General features: G+C 34.2%; 1 protein-coding gene and 1 pseudogene across 1 annotated transcript; both read left to right on the forward strand.

Annotated features, from left to right (window-relative positions):
• The first annotated feature begins 6430 nt into the window (after positions 1-6430).
• On the forward strand, positions 6431-8494 carry LOC132059469 (pollen-specific protein C13-like). The gene is made up of 2 exons (XM_059452090.1): positions 6431-6726; positions 7769-8494. The coding sequence occupies exons 1-2, from the start codon at positions 6573-6575 to the stop codon at positions 8098-8100; spliced, it is 486 nt and encodes a 161-aa protein (XP_059308073.1). The 5' UTR covers positions 6431-6572; the 3' UTR covers positions 8101-8494.
• A 5724-nt stretch (positions 8495-14218) lies between these two features.
• LOC132059470 (2,3-bisphosphoglycerate-dependent phosphoglycerate mutase 1-like) lies at positions 14219-19431 on the forward strand (annotated as a pseudogene).
• The last annotated feature ends 14 nt before the right edge of the window (positions 19432-19445 follow it).

The raw sequence follows: 19445 nt of genomic DNA on the forward strand, positions 1-19445 counted from the left end.
CAATTGGTCTTGTATACATCAGAATGCATGTTTTGACTGATTTTTACACCTTGTTAAGACAACAATGTCCTGTGAAGGCCATGATCTGATCGAGTAGTTTCTTTCATCCGACATCTTTGATTAATCCGAAATCATATTGCATCCAATAACGAGGAGAATGCTCCTTCAATTGAGCTCATTATCAATATAAATTTAGCTCATTATCAATATAGCCTCTCAGTTTGTTTCCATCAATGTTAAGCACTCAATAACTTCTGCCAGAAATTTTTATAAACTGATTAAAGTAATTGAATTCTAGGATACAATCAACTTATTCCTTTTACTACTAATATGTTTCCAGAGCTACTAGCTTTACAAATACGATTTCATTTGGTACATGATATAAGCTGGGATATCCTAGCACCAATTTTGTACCATATTTGGTAGAAGGTATAATTTATACCTTCTACCAAACAAAGTATAAAATGAAGCACAATCTTAAGGATGGGATATTCCACCTTATCCCACTAACCTTGGCATTATTTTATCCCATCTCCCAAATGGAATAAATTAGTCCCGGGATTATTATCCTGGGAATATAATCCCAAAAAAATTTAGTCCGCGTATCAAACGACCCCTTAGTAATAGCTTTACATAGTATGTTCTGTATACACACAGAGCTTCCGAGACTGGATGGAAGATGTGACCTGTGGGGGGCCGCTAAGTTCATGTACCACCCTGAATATCAGATTCTCTAGATCACAGCGGGCACAGGCCTCCCAAGATAAATGTCATGCTCCAACACTTAAAAGGCCAATTTACCATGCAAACGATCTTAAGTGGTCAAAATACCATTCAACCGAACTTATGAGGCCAAAATACCATGCTCCAACCTTTTGCAGCGAAATCTGTCCTTCACCTTGAAATCCCGATCTCTTAGATGATATAATCCAAATAATGCATGAGCATGATATAACACATAACAGAATAAATGTCTCAAATTAATTGCCGCCATGTTCAAGTAAATTCAATAGAAATCAGACTTATTAGCCAACAATCTCAAGTTTAATCCAACCGCATGTTTTATCATGAGTGTACGAGTTTCGTTAGAATGTCAAACACAACCAATAATCAAGTATAAGAAAGTAGCAGTTAACAGTTAATGCCCATATGCTTTGCTATTCTTGGGTCATGACCCATATTACACAGTACATTACTGCCCATCACATAACACCGGTACTCGTATCAATGCCGTCATATCATGGATATGAGACCCCCGTTACGCCCTTCCCTCTTTAATAATTCATTTTTAGCCTTACTTTAACGAAAATGTCCCTCAACCGAAGCCAAAGGTCTTAACATACCTCAAATTCTAAGCAACGTGCCATGAACCTCAAGAAATCCGAAGCCTCGAATCGATCACAATCTATCAATTGAGTAAACTACATGAGTATACAAGTCCGTAGACACTCATATTACTATACTTATTTCCCAGATCCCAAAAGTCACCCAACAGTAGGGCTGGGCATAAATACCGAAAATCAAAAAATCGGACTGAACCGAATTAATTCGGTTTTTCGGTTTCAATTTTTTGATTTTTCGGTTCGATTAGGATTCTTTAAAAAAAAAAAAAAAAAAAAAAAAAATCGGTGTTCGATTATGGATTATCAGTTCTTCGGTACTTCGATTTAACCGAACAGTTACTAAATGAGTAATTGGGTTCCTAACTTCCTGTTTCTTGAATTTTTATGATCTTGATTCATCAAAGAAGCCATTTTGGCAGTTGTATTTTGGACTAATATGGATGTACTCAGTTGAGTGACACCTAAACACCCTGCCAATTTTTTATTTTTAATTTCCTCCCTTAGGCGTGCTTATGCACAGCCTTCCACGAATTTGTATAAGTTTATAGTGATCTTAATAAACTTTATTTGGAAATGCCGTCTTTATGGGGAGTTTATGAATGAAATTAGACTGCTTAAAGTTTGGATGTCAAGGGAAATTCTGATAGAAGTTGTTTACATAGAGGTAGATTTAGGATTTAAATTTCATATGCTTTATCAGTGGGAATTCTTCAACTAATTCTAACAGAGTTTAGCTTAGCCGTTTTTATCTGAATATTCTGCTATGCATGAAAGTCGTTAAAATCACCTTGGAAGGATCTTTAAATAATTAACCTTCTTTATCATAAGGCGAGAACTTCATGGTGGTGATTAGAGTTAAACTTTTGATATGATTCCCATGTGGTTCATTTGACCAACTGTCTTCTACTAGTTACTACTCCCCAATATTCCTATTTTTATTTTATTTTATAGGCTCCTAAACTAACAGACAAGGTGATGGTGAGTGAGGAAGATGTTGATCTCTCAGCTTTAAAATCCATATTGACTCAAACAGAAGTTAACTGGAAGCTAGAGATGGATAAAAGCAGTCCCAATGAATTGAAATAGCCCGTTTTGAATTTAAAAACATACAATAGCTCATTTATTTTTATTAAAAAGGAAGTCCATTTTACAAGTAGAAAAATAGCCCAATATTTCAGGCCCATACCGGAAAAACCGAATTAGATAAACCGAAACCGAACCAAACCGAACTAATTCAGTTCGGTGTTCAGTATTCACTTTGAAAAAACCGAAATCGAACGCCCACCCCTACCCAACAGTCAATCCTGAGCCCCTAAGGGCAAAACTGAAATTTTATAAGAAAATTAGTTTACCCATGATTTATTAGTCTAAATCTCGAAAATCACCCAAAATCATCCACTAATTGGATTCCAATTAAAAGAAAAGCTTAATTTCAACTTTAGAGCCAAATACCCCAATTTCCCACCCCCAAATCATAGTTTAAATCATTAATTAAAGAGAGGAATTAAGAGATAGCATCAAATTTAGGATTAAAATCTTACCCCCGAGCTTAAAAGAGCAAAATGCCTTTGAAATCACCTCAATCCTAGCTCTAGAACTTGAAATATGTAATTATGAAGTCTAAGTTCGAAGTTGAAAATTAATACATTGTCTCAGTGATTTCCTTCATCGCGATCGCGAGGCCAATTCCTGTGATCGTGATGAACAACCCAGACCCGGTCCACCAGGGCCTCTGCTAACCTCATCAGCCAGACCACGATTGTGTAAGCTCACCTCTAGAGCTTCGCGATCGCGACACCCTCTCTGTGACCGCGAAGAAGCGTGCATGGCACCAGAAAACACCAACTTCAAAATCTCCCCGTACTTCGATTCAACACCCAAAACTCATTTGGAACCTCCTGGACACAAATCAAATAGGCATTCAGCCATAAAACACGCTACAGATCTACTCGCGCACTCGAAACATTGAAACAGGATCGTCTTGACCTGATGTTGATCATGGTCAACCCAAATCCTTAAACTTAACTAGTTGCCCACCGAAAGACTAAATCACACACGAACCTCTAGGGACCCGAACTAACTACTCAACTAAGTCATAAATCACTTTTCGAACCTATATAATGAAATCGGCGAAACTCCAATACGGGTCCATTTACCCCCTATGTGGACTTTAATCAAACTTCCTCATTTCCTTAACTTAAGAACTTCCAAATTTGTTAAATCTAGTCTGAAAGTCACCCGATTGTCTCAAGAGTCGCCCTACCCATCCCTACAAGAAAATGACATGATGAAACAACAGGAAGGGTATTTCAAAAAGAAAAAAAGTGAAAAGGCATAAAACGACCAAGTGGATCATTTCACAAGGAATCCCTAACGACCTTTAGGCACGGACGTTAGCCAGGCCCCTATAGCACATGAAATTACTGCACTAAAGTTTGAACGGTTATATTTTTTTGGCCGTTACTGCACTAAAGTTTGAACGGTTATAGTTTTTTGGCCATTATCTCGATCCATTTAACCTTTTTTCCCCGTTATTTAGGTTCCAGACTCTTCAACAATTTGATAAGCCAATGATGTTTTACCGTGTTTTAAAACACGGTTAAGCAACATGTTAGCTCATCGATTACGATATATTAGATCAATTTTTTTTTTCACTGCAGTACCTCGTGGTGAAAGAGGTTTAAGAATTAGTAAAAAGGTTAAAATAACTTATTTTGACTTTTTTTAACCCATATTATACGGTAGATCTCAAAAGATATGAAAGATCTCCCTCCAAAGCTGTACTCAACCGGGTTTACTACGACAATTTTTCACATGAGGATTCACAAAATCAGTTCTTTTAAGAATAATTTATAAAAAGTTACCAAAATAATTAGTAATACTTAGGGGGTCATCATTTGAATCCTCAAAGCTTAAGTCAACCGCAATCTACTGCAGGCTTTTGGATCTGTACTACCTTTGATACAAATAGTAAAATTAGATTCTTCATGCATGAAGTTAGCTGTTGCACATGTAGGTGTTTAGATAAAATTAAATGACACTGTTCCCACTTCACATCTCACAACTTGTAAAACTTTGACTAACTAGGAGACCTTAATTATACACATAGAGGGGATTGAGATTTTAGTTTATGTTATGTCTTCTGACATTAGTTTAACACATTTGAAATTCACAGTTGGATCACGATATGTATTTTGCTTGATGCTTGTAAACTTGGGCTAACTTCACGATTACTATAATAGTATAATGTCAAATTCGAAAAAAAGATAAAGCCAGAAATTTTTTATTGGTCCAATGTGAATCTGGACTAGAACATTATAGTAACAAGATTATGGGATTGAAAATTGGAACCAACTAATTGTAGTGTAATAAGAATTAGAAGAGAAGGGGTAAAAGAGAAAACAAATTTACGGGAGAATTAATCAAGTGTAATCTGAAGAACAAATACTTCTAGTAGTTCTGTATATATCACCAATCAGCCACAGATTAGAGATGACTTCCTAGTCATTTATGAAACATTGACTAGCTAAAAAGTTCATATTCCGTAAGCTTAGAACATCATCCCCACCCTAATCACAAATCCAATTTAGTCAATTATTTCCTTTCTTATTTATTTAGGTGTTGTAGTTTCTTTCTCATCAAATTCATTTCTGTCAAGGAATGAGTAAGGGAAAGTTCTCCTTTAGGTATTTTTCTTTGTAAGGAAGCATCCGAAATTATGAGTAATTGCTTTTATGCGGCGTATCCCATAATTTTGAATAATTATAGCGCCCAATCTGGCAAGTCACTCTTTTCGCTACCAGAAAGGAAAAATAAAAAAGACCAACAAAAACTAAATTGGCGGCCCACCACAATTTTTTTTTTTTTGTTGAGTGGCATTTCATTATATACCACGAGTCATCTAAGTACTTGCACCTCATTTATAATTTACTGGAGAAGAAAAATGAAAAGATTTCCACAAAGAGTTACTTACAAATATTTCTTGATATATAATTTTCAGCTATGTTTAGTTAGTTCGAATTTTTGTACTTTGACATTTTCGGAAAAACCACTCATATTTATCCTTAAACAGCTTACCATTATCTTAACTAATCAAAAGTGTTAGTAGTATCATGAATTTATGTTACGGAATAAATAGGAAACTTCGAAAATAAGATAAAAGAATGGAAGAAACTATGACAAAATTTCTTTTGTGAAAATTGGCTCGGCCACTGATGGTAGGAGTTCACTTGCCACCACATAAGTTGTGGTGAGATGGTTGTAATTTTTTCATCCTTAATTAGAGAATTTGGGTTAGAATTTCTAAAAATGATAAAAATTCTATTGAAAGCACGTCTCTAAAAATGGACACCAAATACTCAGTGGAAAACAAAAAAGGAGGAGTTCAATTGCGAAATGTTGGAACCTTGAGGATTCTTTTGAACAACTATCTTTGTGGGATGTTTGGGAGAAAAATAAGAAGTTGTAATTAATAATACTGTATTTTATTGCAGTATTCCGATCCAACAAATTGCTTTTATTTTATAAATATTACAATGAGTGCTAATTAAAGAAAGTGAACTTAAGAAGTACTCCCTCTGTTCACTTTTACTTGTCCAGTATTCTAAAAATAAATTTTTACTTTTACTTATCACTTTTAGCATATTAAGATAAGACAATTTATTTTTTCCTATTTTACCTATAGTATTAATTACTCACTTCAAACTATTTTTTCAAATTCAATAAAAATATGCACCAATTAATATGAGTATATTGATAAATTATGTATTTTATTTATTATCTTTTAAATAGCGTGAAAAATCTAAAGTAGACAAGTAAAATTGAACAAGGGTAACTAGTAGCACTACCGTAATCCTTTATCGTTGTAGTAGAAGAGTTGAAGTAACTCAAAAACTGAACACAGATCTCCGCGTAAGGAGAAAGGGGGCAGGTGGAACCCACCCACCGAAATTAATGTAACCTTCATTACCAATGCCACTTGACAAAGAAAAAGGAAATAGATTGCCATAATACGCGCTTTGTTTTTCTTACTTTCTTAATTATATTCACTTGATTCCCAATGGCCCCCCATGTGACTTTACTACTAACTGCCAGCCCATCCACCGACGCCTTTCTCCATTATATTCACTTCCCATCTTTCCTCTCTCTTCAATTCTATTATTCACTTCAACGACAATAACAAGAAGTAGCAAAAAGTAGAGAAAGTTAAAGAGTTTTTGTGTTCAAGAAATGGCAAGATTGGTTGCATTTGTTGTTCTTTGTTTACTATCTGTTTCTTTGGCAACTGCCACTTTTGTTGGGAACCCTTTCCTTGTTAAGGGTAAAACATATTGTGACACTTGTCGATGTGGCTTTGAAACCCCTGCTACCAAGTACCTTGCTGGTAAACACTAAATTCAACCATTGTGTATTTTTCCTTGTGATTATCTTGTGTTTCTTCTGCTTCGTTATTTCGTTATTGTTACTGCTTTCATTTTCGTATTCTCTTTTTGAAACCGCTTTGAAATGCTTTACTTGACCCGAGGGTCTTAAGTTCTGCTTACACTCTACGCTCCCCAGATTCCACTTGTGAAATTACATTGGGTGTGTTGTTATTTGCATTTTCCCCTGTTCTTGCTTAATTTGATTATTCCCAGTTTCAAGATCTGTTCAAGTTTCTGTCTTTTTTGTGATTTCTTGATCTCCCATTTGCAGATCTAGTATATAGATATACTAGTAACCATATTGTATAGGGCAAGAAAACAGTAACAATGGAAACGTTCATGTCTTTGTGCTGTGAGTCTTGTTCTAGTTGAAGATTTCTTGATCTTAGTGTTTGAGGAAATGTTAGTTTCTCACCAATTACTAGCAGATTCTGCAACAGACCCCTTTTAATTTATAGAGTTTAAATGCATATGCCTGTGTAAGTTATGCTATGGGCTTAGTTGCAGAATGGGAATTTCTTTGTTTTTCTATTCAAGAATCAGGTATCCTATATGTAGATCAGTACTCAACCTACTTCTTACTAGTAAAACTTTTGCATACATTTTGAAAACATTGTTATTATAAAAGCTGTGATCCACTGTTCTTCTTATGTAATTTTTACATTTATAAATTAAACTTAAGGATTGATCTCTGAATTGATACTGAAAACATGATTGTGTCATGCCTTACTGTAAACTGCATTTGTTGCCGAGGCGGATGTAGCCTTCTGATATCCGGTTCACTTGAATCAAGTATTTTCAATATAGAGCATAAATTTCTGTGAAAATCAACTAAAATTGCACCAGATAGTAGATATGAACTCATAACTTTAAATATATATAGGGTTCAATACTAAGAGCCTAAAAAATTGGACGCGTACAGCTTAAATCCTAGATCGGTCTCTGTTTGCTGCTAGTTTACATGATAACAGTAGGATTAACATTTGTGCTTATGATGGGCAGGATCTAAGGTTAGAGTTGAGTGCAGACACAGGGACAGCAACAAAATCACATACTCAGTTGATGGTGTGACCAACTCACAGGGTGAATACAACATCCTTGTGAACCGTGACTGTGGCAATGATGTCTGCGACGTTGTCCTCGTTGAGAGCGCAGATAAAAAATGTGGGGTCCCCAACGCTGGTCGTGACCGTGCCCGTGTCGTCCTCACCCGCAACAATGGCATGATCTCTGACGTTCGTTATGCTAACAACATGGGTTTCCTCTCCAACGAACCTCTTTCTGCTTGCACTCAGATCCTCCAGCAATACGCATTGACTGAGGATCAATATTGAAGGAACAAACAGCAAATGACTTATTATGAATATTTGTTATGATGTTGATGATGATGATGCTTTAGGCATCAAAATTGATACTTTTATCTCTTTGTTTATTGTTTTCTGGATATTCAACTTATAAGTGTTATGTTTCCTTTTAGTGTATTGAGGAAATTTTAATGGCTCATTAAAATTATTTCTAGTGCTGAAATTGTGGCTTGATTGATTTTCTTGCTGCTAGTCCTAGTCATTGATTAATGGATAGTTTTACTACTTCAAGTTTGTTATAAATAAAATAGAGTGAAGTTGAAGCTCTGGTAGTTGCTTCTAAGAAGCATAATAATTAGGGAATACTTCCAAATGTCACGTGATATTACTTGTGGGATTCATAATGGAATCAATGTTAACTCCATCTCTTCATTTTCTCCAAGTTCTATCTTGGATTAGAGACACATAGTATAAATTAGAATTAATGGCTAAAATTTAATTGACTAAAATAAGATCCTAACCATAATTACATAATTAATAACAATATTTTTCTCTCTTCCTATTTACTTTTTCTACCCAGTAAAATATTTTTTCTATGTTATCCGATTATTTTTTTGCCGCTTAATTTTTTCCTCCTAATAGACCCATTATTCAATTGGTGATATTTTTTATTTTTTTAATGATGATGCTTACTAATTCACATAATATAGACCTCATTATTCAATTGGTAATTGTATATTTCTGAAAGAGTTGTCTATATTCTGGAAAATATCATCATTAAAGAGCTATCATGATTGAAAAAAAGATGAAATATTAAAATAGGAAAAGAGAGAAAATATTTTAATATATTTATGGATAAGTTATTAATTATATAAATTATGATTAGAGCTTTGTTTTAATCAATTAAATTTTAGTCATTAATTCTAACGCATACCATGTATCTCTAATTATGGTATAACTTTAAAAAAATAGAGAGAAGAGAAATGGAGAGGAACCCACTCCATGTTAACTCCAATAAGAAGCAAACAAGCAAAATAGATTAAGGGAAAAGGAAAAATAGAGCTGGACCTTTCCTCGATGCTCCGGACTCTACCAAGAGTAAAATTTAAACCATTTTAAGCTAAAGGTGAAGAGTTTGAGTTTGGCAAGAAAACTTAAAAAGCCACATGCTTCAACTCGTTACCCGCACCTTTCCTCGATGCTCCAGAATTTTTTTGTTTTTTGTTTTTGGGGCTTCGGATCCCCTCGGAAAAATCATTTCTCGGATTAAGTTTGTCTACTTCTTTGGATTCTTTGTTTGTCTACTTCTTTATATTTTCGAATCCTCTTAATTAAAATTTTTGCTCCACCAGTGCGCGCATAATGGGAGCTTAGTGCAGAAATGCCGGGTAAGACCCTTGTGATCCGACCCTTCTTCGAATCACGCACATAGCGAGAGCTTAGTGTACGTGCTGCCTCTTTATTGTTATTACAATGAGCAAACTTGTCTCGGTATTGGAACTGCTTAGATACATATTCGTTCAATCCTACACATGAGACCTGAAGTTTAATCGGGCAAATATGTATTTACTTGTCCAAGTAGCTTTCTTACCAAACTCATCAAAACTCTTCAGCCCAAAATGGTAGAAATATCGATTTCGGTAGAGTCCAGCTCTACTTTTCTAATGTTAGTGTCAAGAACTCAGGGTTGGCTCAATAAAATTGGTGACCTAAAGTCAAATCTGAACAAGAGGTCTCAAAATATTCAATAAAGCTAGCTCACGTGCATCTCATTGCATCCCATGAAATAAACTTGATTGGAATATGGCCAATACGATTTCTCGTGGATGAAATGTATACATCATTATTTTTACCAACCGATTTTCAGATAGCACTAGTAATCATTTTTCAATGCTTTGAATTGTTCAAATCTATTTTAAGATTTTCTTTTATTTTTGAATTAAAAAATTATACTTTTTACTTTAAAATACTAATTTTGTTTCAAAAACTAATTCACAAATCTATAATAGTGAAAAATGGGCCCTAAAAATTTTGGGGCCTGAGGCTTTGCTTTATCAACTTCACCGTGAAGGCGGCACTGCAAGAACCTAACGTGTTGCTAACTTTGGTGTGTAAAAACATTAGTTTTATCTTTTTCCATTTAAGAAAATCTTCTCCAACCAATTCCCTCATCATACATGTCCTTTCTTATTCTTTACTCATCAATGATACAAAGAATAAAGAGCTTTAGATCATCTTCTTTAGTTTAAAGGTTCATCCAAAAAGTCACTTTCACTGAATAATTGTAACTTCAACACGCAATGATGTAGCATCCCATAACAAAATGGATGAGATAGCACAGGGACTATGGTGGGATTATTAAGTAGAAATCTTTGGTGGTAAAAAGTTACGGAGCTATTATAGTTGCATACAAACTCAAATCTGTTGGCATTATGACCCTTTGCTAAAACAAGGAAAAGAAGACAAATATGAACACCATTAGGTTGCTGTGAATTTTATCAAAATCATGCTAGATGGCCCTTAGAAACTAGGCCCAAATGAAGCAAACTATGAAGCTTTGGTTAGTAGTAATTTGTACAAAAAAATGTAATTTAGATAGGTCAAAACTTAAACAGTGGCACTAAAAGATGGAAAATCTACACTCCGTGTCCTAGGCCCCTCTTTGAACAAGTTTACAATAGAGACAAGTTTTGTAGTTGGCTGCTCAACCAAAAATAACAACAGTCCATAGCTGGTATATATAAATTATACATGATTTCACACACCTATATATGTTATACATCTGTCAATTATTCTTTTGTTGAGTAATTTTGTATTTGTTATCAAACACTAATAGTTTTAGTAAGGAGATTTAGATAAATCAAGGAAAATCCATGAGTAATGCAGGTGGAGAAAATTTGGTGAAAGTTTGGTACTGATATTTTTAATTATTGATTCATTATTATAACTAGTTTCTTGCCTACATACTCCCTGCGTACTAAAATTAGTATTAGCTTTGCAAAAATCACGCCCATTAAGAAATTAAAAAATACAATGTGAAGTTTACTAAACTACCCCTATTTATAATTTCATCTGTCCTAATTTATGTGATAAATTTTTCTTTTTTTCTGTAAAAAAATTATACATTTTTTATATTTAGAAATAATTTAACTAAAATTTTCTCTTTTACACTTAATGAAATGATTTACAGTCACACAAATACGTATGATTTGTTTTAGACCACAAGTTTCAAAAGTTTACTTTCATTCTGGAACTCCGTGCCAAGTCAAACTATACTAAACAGTAGGAAACACTTTCTAATTTTTGTCTTAAATTTCAAAGGTGACACTTATTTTGGGAGAGAGGGAGTGTTATTTATGGGTAAAGTACGTATATATACATATTAAGGGTAGGGATTTAGTAGCTCAGTTGGTTGGCTACCTGAACTTTCACCTTATTGGTAATGGTTCGAATCCCTACGTTGTAATCCCCTTCCCCATTTCCCCTTCCCCTATCCCCTATGTAATAAAAATAATTTTAAAAAAACAAAAGTTAAAAAAAAATATATATATATATATTAAGAAGAAATATTTAGGAAACGTGACAATAGTTTTCTATTTACAAAACATAACATTACAAATCCTATACAATACATACTTTAAAAAAAAAATTATTTTCTTATTTTTTAAAAAAATATATTTTTTCGCTAAAAAATTTATGTATGAAAGTTGTATGAAATGTGTATATCTCGCTCAAGGCTTAAAAATTTCACTCAAAATTTAGTGTATGAAATGTGTATATTTGTTCTAAATGCTCAAATTGTTGTATCTAGTATAAAATTTGTATCTCGCTCAAGGCTTAGAATTTCGTGTATAAAGTTCATGTTAGATTTCTGTAAAATTAATACAACTACAATAACATTGTATACAACTTTGATACAACATTCAAGACTTAAAATAGTCGCTCAAATTTTTGTGTACGAAATGTGTATATCTTGCTCAAGGCTTAAAAAATTTGTTCAAATTTTGTGTATGAAAAAAACGTATGAAATGTTTATATCTAAATCAAGGCTTAAAAATTACGCTCAAAATTTTATGTATGAGAATGGTATGAAATGTATATATCTCGCTCAAGACTTAGAATTTCATTCTTATTTTTAGTATATAAAGTTCATATTAGGTTTGTGGAAAATTAATACAACTACAACAACATTGTAACAACTTTCATACAATATTCAAGGCTTAAAGTTTTCGCTCACAATTTTGTATGAAAACTATATTAAAAATTTCGCTCACACATACACATTTCATACAAAAAAAAATTAGGTAATTTTTTAAAGCTTTTGAGCCAAAAAAAAAAAATTATTTTTAAAAAATATATATTTTTTACAAAAATATTTTCTGAAAAAAATAAAAAAACCAAAAATATATGAAAATCCTTCATGTTTCGTAAAATATCGTTATATTTTGTAAATAAGAAAAATTATCTATATATTGTATAATAAAGAGTCTTAAGTAGATTTTTCCATTATTTATTAATATTTATCTTTTTTTTTGCGAGGATTGCTCTTTTTGGGGGTGGTCTTTTAAATTTCCCTCATATTTGTTTTAAATTATGCCTCATATTGCCGTCTTTAATTTTTTCCCTTCACGTTGCAATCCCGAGCGTTCACGCCGAAATCATGAGGTTCTAAGTTCGAACCCCCTCTCAAGCATAAATTAAAAAAAAAAAAAGCAAGGTTTGAGGCAAGGTTGTTCTCAAAGTTATGCGGATCCGATATACTTATTAAGGAATTATCAGTATGCGTTATGCCATAACAAGATCCGCATACTCATGCCCTAGCTAAAGTCTTTTCCATATGGGTCTTATGGGGCGGACTTTTATAAGGCAATGATTACGGTGTGGCATAACTTTCGATAATTCCTTAACAAATTAAAAATTTGTCTTACAAGACAAAAGTCCGGATACTTATGGGGCAAGACTTTTAACACGGGCAAACTTTAGTTTCTTTAACTAAAAGCTTCTTTCTAGTTATGTCTTAGGAAAAGGGGCAGACTTTCAGTTAAGACACAACTAAAAGTATGTCCCATAAGTTAAAGCATAAGAGTATACTGGCATAAACAAGAATTACGATAACTTTGCAATTTAAGATAAGTTGCTTAACAATGTGGCCAGATGTGCTTGAGGCATAAAGAAAGTTTAAACTCTACCTTGTGGATTTTTTTAAAATTTTTGACCGAACAGACCAACTAACCATGATTTTTAATGCGGAAGAAAATTTAAAGACCACACCAAAAGAAGGGCAATTCTGTTTATTGGTAAAGGAGTGTAATAAGTGCAGGCCGAAGGGCTACTTAAGTAAAAGATCCAATTTGTGCAAATTAGACTATTTTGCAGCATCCAAGGCCAAGGGCCCAAGGCCCATGAGGCGCTACTTACTGCGACAGCGACCTCCGGCAGCCATTCTTTTGAGATCTCCGCGTTCACACTTTGCTTTACACACTTGTTCAAAGGTGCAGTTTCATCACAAACAGGTAAACATCATCTTTCTATTTTTTCATCTCCTTTATGCGTTTGAGCTATTTGAATGCATTTGTTTAAGGTTTTGATTAATACCCTTAATGTGGAAATGTCTCTTTGGACACATTCTTGATTTGGAATATGTATGATCAGCTTGATACGATTTATGATAGCACAATTCTGGTGTAAATTTAGTGGCGTTTCGACATAAACAAAAAAAAAAGTAGTGTTTGGAAAAAGCTGAAAAATGGTATTTGGAAATTGAAGTTGTTTTTGACATGAATACAAACTTTGAAAAATGTTAGAAATCTTTCTTGTGAGTAATTTGGAGTGAAATATGTGAAAACTGGTATTTGGAGTTTTTCCATTTCCGGAAAATTGTAACAATTCTATGTCCAAACATGATTCAGGAATACAATTCCGAAAAAAAGTGGAAATTATCCATGTCCAAACGGGCCCTATTATTCTTTGAAAAGGCTATCCATGACATTGTTTGTACTAGTTGATCACAAACTTATAAGAATTTATTTCCCCCTTTATAAATGGTCCATTAACTAATCCGAGAACTAGGTATCAGTATGTATGAAATGCAATTCTTTCTTTGTGTATGAAATTTAACTGAACACTTTTTCTTCTGTTTTCTCTCATGATGCTTAGTTGGGGTAACTGCACACTCAAATATGGTTGCTGCTGCTTATCACCAAGCCATACACTTCATAAGTTGCACCTGTCTCGCCGTCAATGAGGGTTCTAGGAACTTCTTGGTCACATCTTCATCTGGGAATTTTAAAATGAAACCACTGTTTAGAAAAGAAAGATGCAGTTTGAGGCAGCCCGTAAACTGTGTGGGGCATTCATCAAATTCATCTTTATGTGCTGTTAAGCCAATTTTATCCTCATTGTCAAGTGCCAATGATTCTAAGAGAACAGTACGTGAGTACATCCCTCTCCAGTAGTTCTTGTTATCATCTATCAAAAAGTGAGTGTACTCATTATTCGTTGTGTGGTATCCTTATTCCCTGCAGCTGAATCATACTTGATCTTAATACGGCATGGAGAATCGATGTGGAACGAAAAGAACCTGTTCACTGGTTGTGTAGATGTGCCACTTACCAATAAAGGAGTAGAAGAAGCAATTGAAGCTGGTAAGAGAATCAGACACCTACCCATTGACGTCGTCTACATCTCTGCATTGATTCGTTCTCAGATGACAGCCATGCTTGCTCTAACAGAGCATCACTGCAAGAAGGTACTTCTGCATTTTGGTCTTCCAAACAACCTGTCCTTTTGTAGATGGTCCTGTTAACTAGTGCAATGCTTTGAAATGACTTAGGGTAGCACTAAATTTACTCTTTTGTTTGAATAACTTCATGTATGGTTGGAACAATTACATCTGTCCCCATGCTGTCTGTTCTTACGCTATGTCAAGTCCCTTTAGGATTTATCATAAGTGTGCTAAAATTAGCCCTTTTCTTGGTGAGCCATTTTGGAGAAACTTCCCCTTCTCAATTGTTAGATTTGTTTGCTTCGAATCATTTGGCCTGGTTTATGTTAATATTCAGAAATCAGAGTTCATGAGGATAGCTTGAACTTTTTTGGAAGGAAATCAGTTAAAAGTATAGCACAACTTGAATTAGCAATGTGAAATAAGAGTATGCTAAGCTTCATAAACAAATAAGTCTTTCTGTTTGTTGTGTTGCGAGAAATGTTCTTCCTGCTTCCTGGATATCGTTATCCTTTATAGAAAAGTCTCTTTCTTGGTTATCTATGGCTTATCTTACCTCGGTTTTTTTTTCTCATGTTGTAAGCGACATGGATGGCGGTCAAACATGATGTAGCATCCAAAATAAACAATTCAGGAAATAAAAAATGCATCTTTATTGCAAAATTTCGTTAAATCTTTCCATGCGATTCAAGAAATGAGGCTCCCTTCTGATCGGAGTGTAAATTGTCTCCGTATTACTGAAAGATTGGTGTACTAAAAACTACATGCTCTTATGTTCGTATATTACCAATATAATGTGCAGAAAGATATCAAAGTTATCCCAGAAAAGGCCACTGTATATAGCACTTATCCTTCTTGAATTTCCAGGTGCCCATTATTGTACACAATGAGACTGAACAAGCCAAACTATGGAGTCAAATTTATAGTGAAGGCACTGAGATGCAATCAGTTCCTGTTATTAGAGCATGGCAACTGAACGAAAGAATGTACATCTGCTGCTCTCATTTTGTTTTGATTCCAATAGTCATCCCAACGTCAGAAGGATGTTGTTTTACAGGTACGGGGAACTTCAAGGGTTTAATAAGCTGGAAACAGCTGAAAGATGTGGGAAAGAGCAAGTCTATAAATGGCGTCGAAGCTATGATGCTCGGCCACCCAATGGCGAGAGCTTGGAAATGTGCTTGCGAAGAGCTGTTACCTATTTCAAAGAGCAAGTAAGCTGCTGTGACTTGTAGAAAATTTAAATGCATATAGGGGAACTATAACCTGTTTGGCGGAGCTTCCAGAATCTGCTTATTTTGAGAAATGCTTTTAAAAACAAATACTTTTGGAGAGTAGCAGTTTATGTGTGGCTAATCAATTTGGAAAACATTTTTGCTAATATTAGAGCAGTACTTTGTGCTTGGGCACTTGACCATTGTTCCAAAAGTGCTTTTGGGGAAAAGCTACTTTTTTTAGCTTCTGAAAAACAGTTTCTGCTATTGCTCAAAAGCACTTATTTTTTCTCTAAAAGCTTGGCCAAACACCTAACTTTCTAAAAGAAGCACTTTTTTAAGGGGGGTAGCACTTTTGGCTTCCCAGAAGCTTTGGCCAAACAGGCTATAGTTTCTATTGATGCAGGACTTGAAATCCTGACTCTCATTATTGATCATTTACTTGCAGATTGAGCCCCAACTTTCCAGTGGAAAAAATGTAATGGTAGTAGCTCATGCAAATTCATTGAGGTCCATCCTAATGTATCTCGATAAACTGACTGCTGAGGAGGTAATGAGTATTTTCATTTTTCCTCTTAGTATCATACATTTTCGGTGCATATATGTATGTTAGGTTTGAATAGGTCCTTGGTAACAGGTTATCCACTTAGAACTCTCAACTGGAGTACCAATGCTATACATATATAAAGAAAATCGTTTCATCAGGAGAGGAAGTCCCTTGGGATCTATGGAGGCTGGAGTTTATGCTTATACAGAGGTAAAAAAAAAATCTGCTTAATTATTTGTATGTCATTCTATAGGAAATAGTTTGGTAGCTGAAGTACCTCTGATGTCAAACTAAAAAAATTAAAGTTTTAGAAAGTTGAGTTTAAGCTGATGTTACGTTATTAACCTCTTGAGATGCCATTTTATGATGCCAAGGGTACAATAGCTTGATGAAAAGTTCAAATAGAAGATCAAGATGATCTTCCATGACCATAACGCTAAACTTAATATAATTAACGTAATATGAAAATTGAATTATAATATGAGGTTGTCAGGCAAAGAAGGTAGTTTAACAGTCAATGTTATTGATAGTTATCAAAGACAAAAAGAATAGAAAATGCCAATGTTTGTCGAGGCTCTAAGCTCAAATTGCAATTGAAGTGTGGGATTTATTGAATAAAGACTCAATGAAGAAAAAAGGATAATTCAAGAAAAGGTTACTAGAACCGCAAACAACAATTGTATGAAAAAAGATCTAAAATATTACAATTAACTGAAATATATGAAGTAAAAAGCTTGTCAATCAAGTTCAAAATCTATTTTCAGTTTTAAATTTCGGATCAAGATATAAAACTGTAACTTTAATTTTTTTTTTTTTGGTTTGGTGACTAATTTTCTTATGCTAAATTCCTAATTTCTTATTCTTTATCTCTAACATTTTTGTTCATAACATTCCCTTAACAATTAATATATCACTTTGCCTGCTATATTCATTTTCTCCCTACTAAAGGGATCCATAAGAGGCATTGAAGCGTCGCCTAAGCGAATTCACTTTGCCTATACTGCACCTAGATTCAGGTTTCAAGTGTACTTCAAGTGAGCGAGCTTTTAACAACACTATTATCACTGATTTTAGGGAGTTGCAAAATGTGACTTCTGTGCACTAAATGGAGCTGTTGGTTAAGTGAAATGACCTTTAATATACTTGTTTTATACTCATCGGATAAAATATCTAACTTGTTTCTTTAGGAACATTATAGTAAATGACGAAGGCTATTAAGAAAAGACAAACATAAAATTCATAGTTCAAAACATTGCTGCAGGTGATACGACGTCTAACAATATATTACCATAATATTTATGTCACTAGTTGCCACCTATAGGAGCAAAAATCTCGTCTTAGAAGATAGAAAGTCATCTCTCCCTCTGTACAAATTATCAAATGAAAGATCAGAAAATTAGGAATTAGAGTCCCGGTGTTGTTTAGAGATTACTGTTCAAATTGAAACGAAAAAGTGGACACAATTGTATTGGTATCAAACAAGATATATAGGTAGAGATTACTGTTCAAATTGAAATGAAAAAGTGGACACAATTGTATTGGCATCAAACAAGATGTATAGGTAGATTCGAACTGGTGGTGGTGCTTGACTAAAATATGCTGTCAAAGATATAGTGTCCATGTTTCCTAGGCCATTGAAGGAGAGGTTCTATGATAAAGCGCTGATTTTCTATCACACATGAAACAAGTGCGAATAACTTTAGAGGAATGTTGGAGTATGAATTATTTTTTGAAGGATCAATTGGAAAATACAAAAAGCTCAGTTTAATTGTCTTGTAGAAAATGTTAAATAGATCTTTGGCCTGGCGAAATAAGAGAAGTAAGGCATTCAAAATCCAAGATGATCAGCAATATCTGCATTAATCATCTCTAAAGTTGGGGAATACTCCAAATTAACCTCTCTTGGCTCAATATAGGCCTCCCATTTGGCATTCCAAGTTATGGATTTGCTTATAGGCCCCATAGTGTTTCACACCAAACTCCCATGTTATTCGATTAGTTTTGTATTCACTAGTCATGCTGCTTAAGCTATAAGAACTACTTAGTGGCTATGCATGCCAAACAGTAATCTACTAATGGTAGGCAAGTTCTCTTGCATTAGATTTCAGTGTGGTATAATAAAGTTGTAAAAGTGCCTGAAAATCTGAGATGATTTTGCTGACATCAACTCTGATTGTCATTGATGGACTTTCAACAACCATTTCCTTTACAACAATACCTAATCATCAATGCTTTTCACTTTTCTGCTGGATGCCTGAAAGCTTGTAAAGCTGTTGAAATTTATGTAGTCTATTATCGCTTTCTGCAGAGTTTGGCCTTGTACAAGCAAAATCTCTTAGATGAAGTGCTAGATGAAGTGTCTTTATAACTTTTGCTCCTGAAATTAAAAAGCTATGATGCAAGAGTAAATATCTTCATGTTGCTGGAAGTTCCGTTGAGGTGAGTCGTGAATAATCTTGAGAAACAACTGAGCCATGATGGAAGACAGTTTTAGTAGCTACGTGATGTAATAGTCAATTTATGGTGCTTTTCAACACAAATTGAGTCCGTCATAATGGTTCAAGTGAGTACGCCAGTGGAGATCTGTCAACAATATGAGGACTTCTTGCGATTCTACTTGCCTGTTACCTGCTATTCTCATTTGAGGAATTATGTGAATTCATTTTTTATGTTCCTTTAGCCAGGGTTTCTCCCATTTAAATTAGATATTTGTTTTCTTTGGAGGGTTTAAGTTACAGATTAGATTGAGAATACAAGAAAAATGTTTGTAGGCAACAACGACGGCTTTCAAAATTTCCTTTTCTTGGTCCTGGAAGATCACTTCTATATGTTCATTATTGATTTATTTCTGCTTTTCCAAGTATATTGGTTTGGTTTACGTTTGATCAGC

Source organism: Lycium ferocissimum, chromosome 6 (assembly GCF_029784015.1).
Source record: "Lycium ferocissimum isolate CSIRO_LF1 chromosome 6, AGI_CSIRO_Lferr_CH_V1, whole genome shotgun sequence".
NCBI classification, from domain to species: Eukaryota; Viridiplantae; Streptophyta; class Magnoliopsida; order Solanales; family Solanaceae; genus Lycium; species Lycium ferocissimum.

Bases quoted from the DNA above. Each gene is read 5' to 3' on its own strand.
- LOC132059469 (XM_059452090.1), top strand. From the start codon at position 6,573: ATGGCAAGATTGGTTGCATTTGTTGTTCTTTGTTTACTATCTGTTTCT. The intron at 6,727-7,768 runs GTAAACACTAAA...TATGATGGGCAG, and splicing joins TGCTACCAAGTACCTTGCTG to GATCTAAGGTTAGAGTTGAG.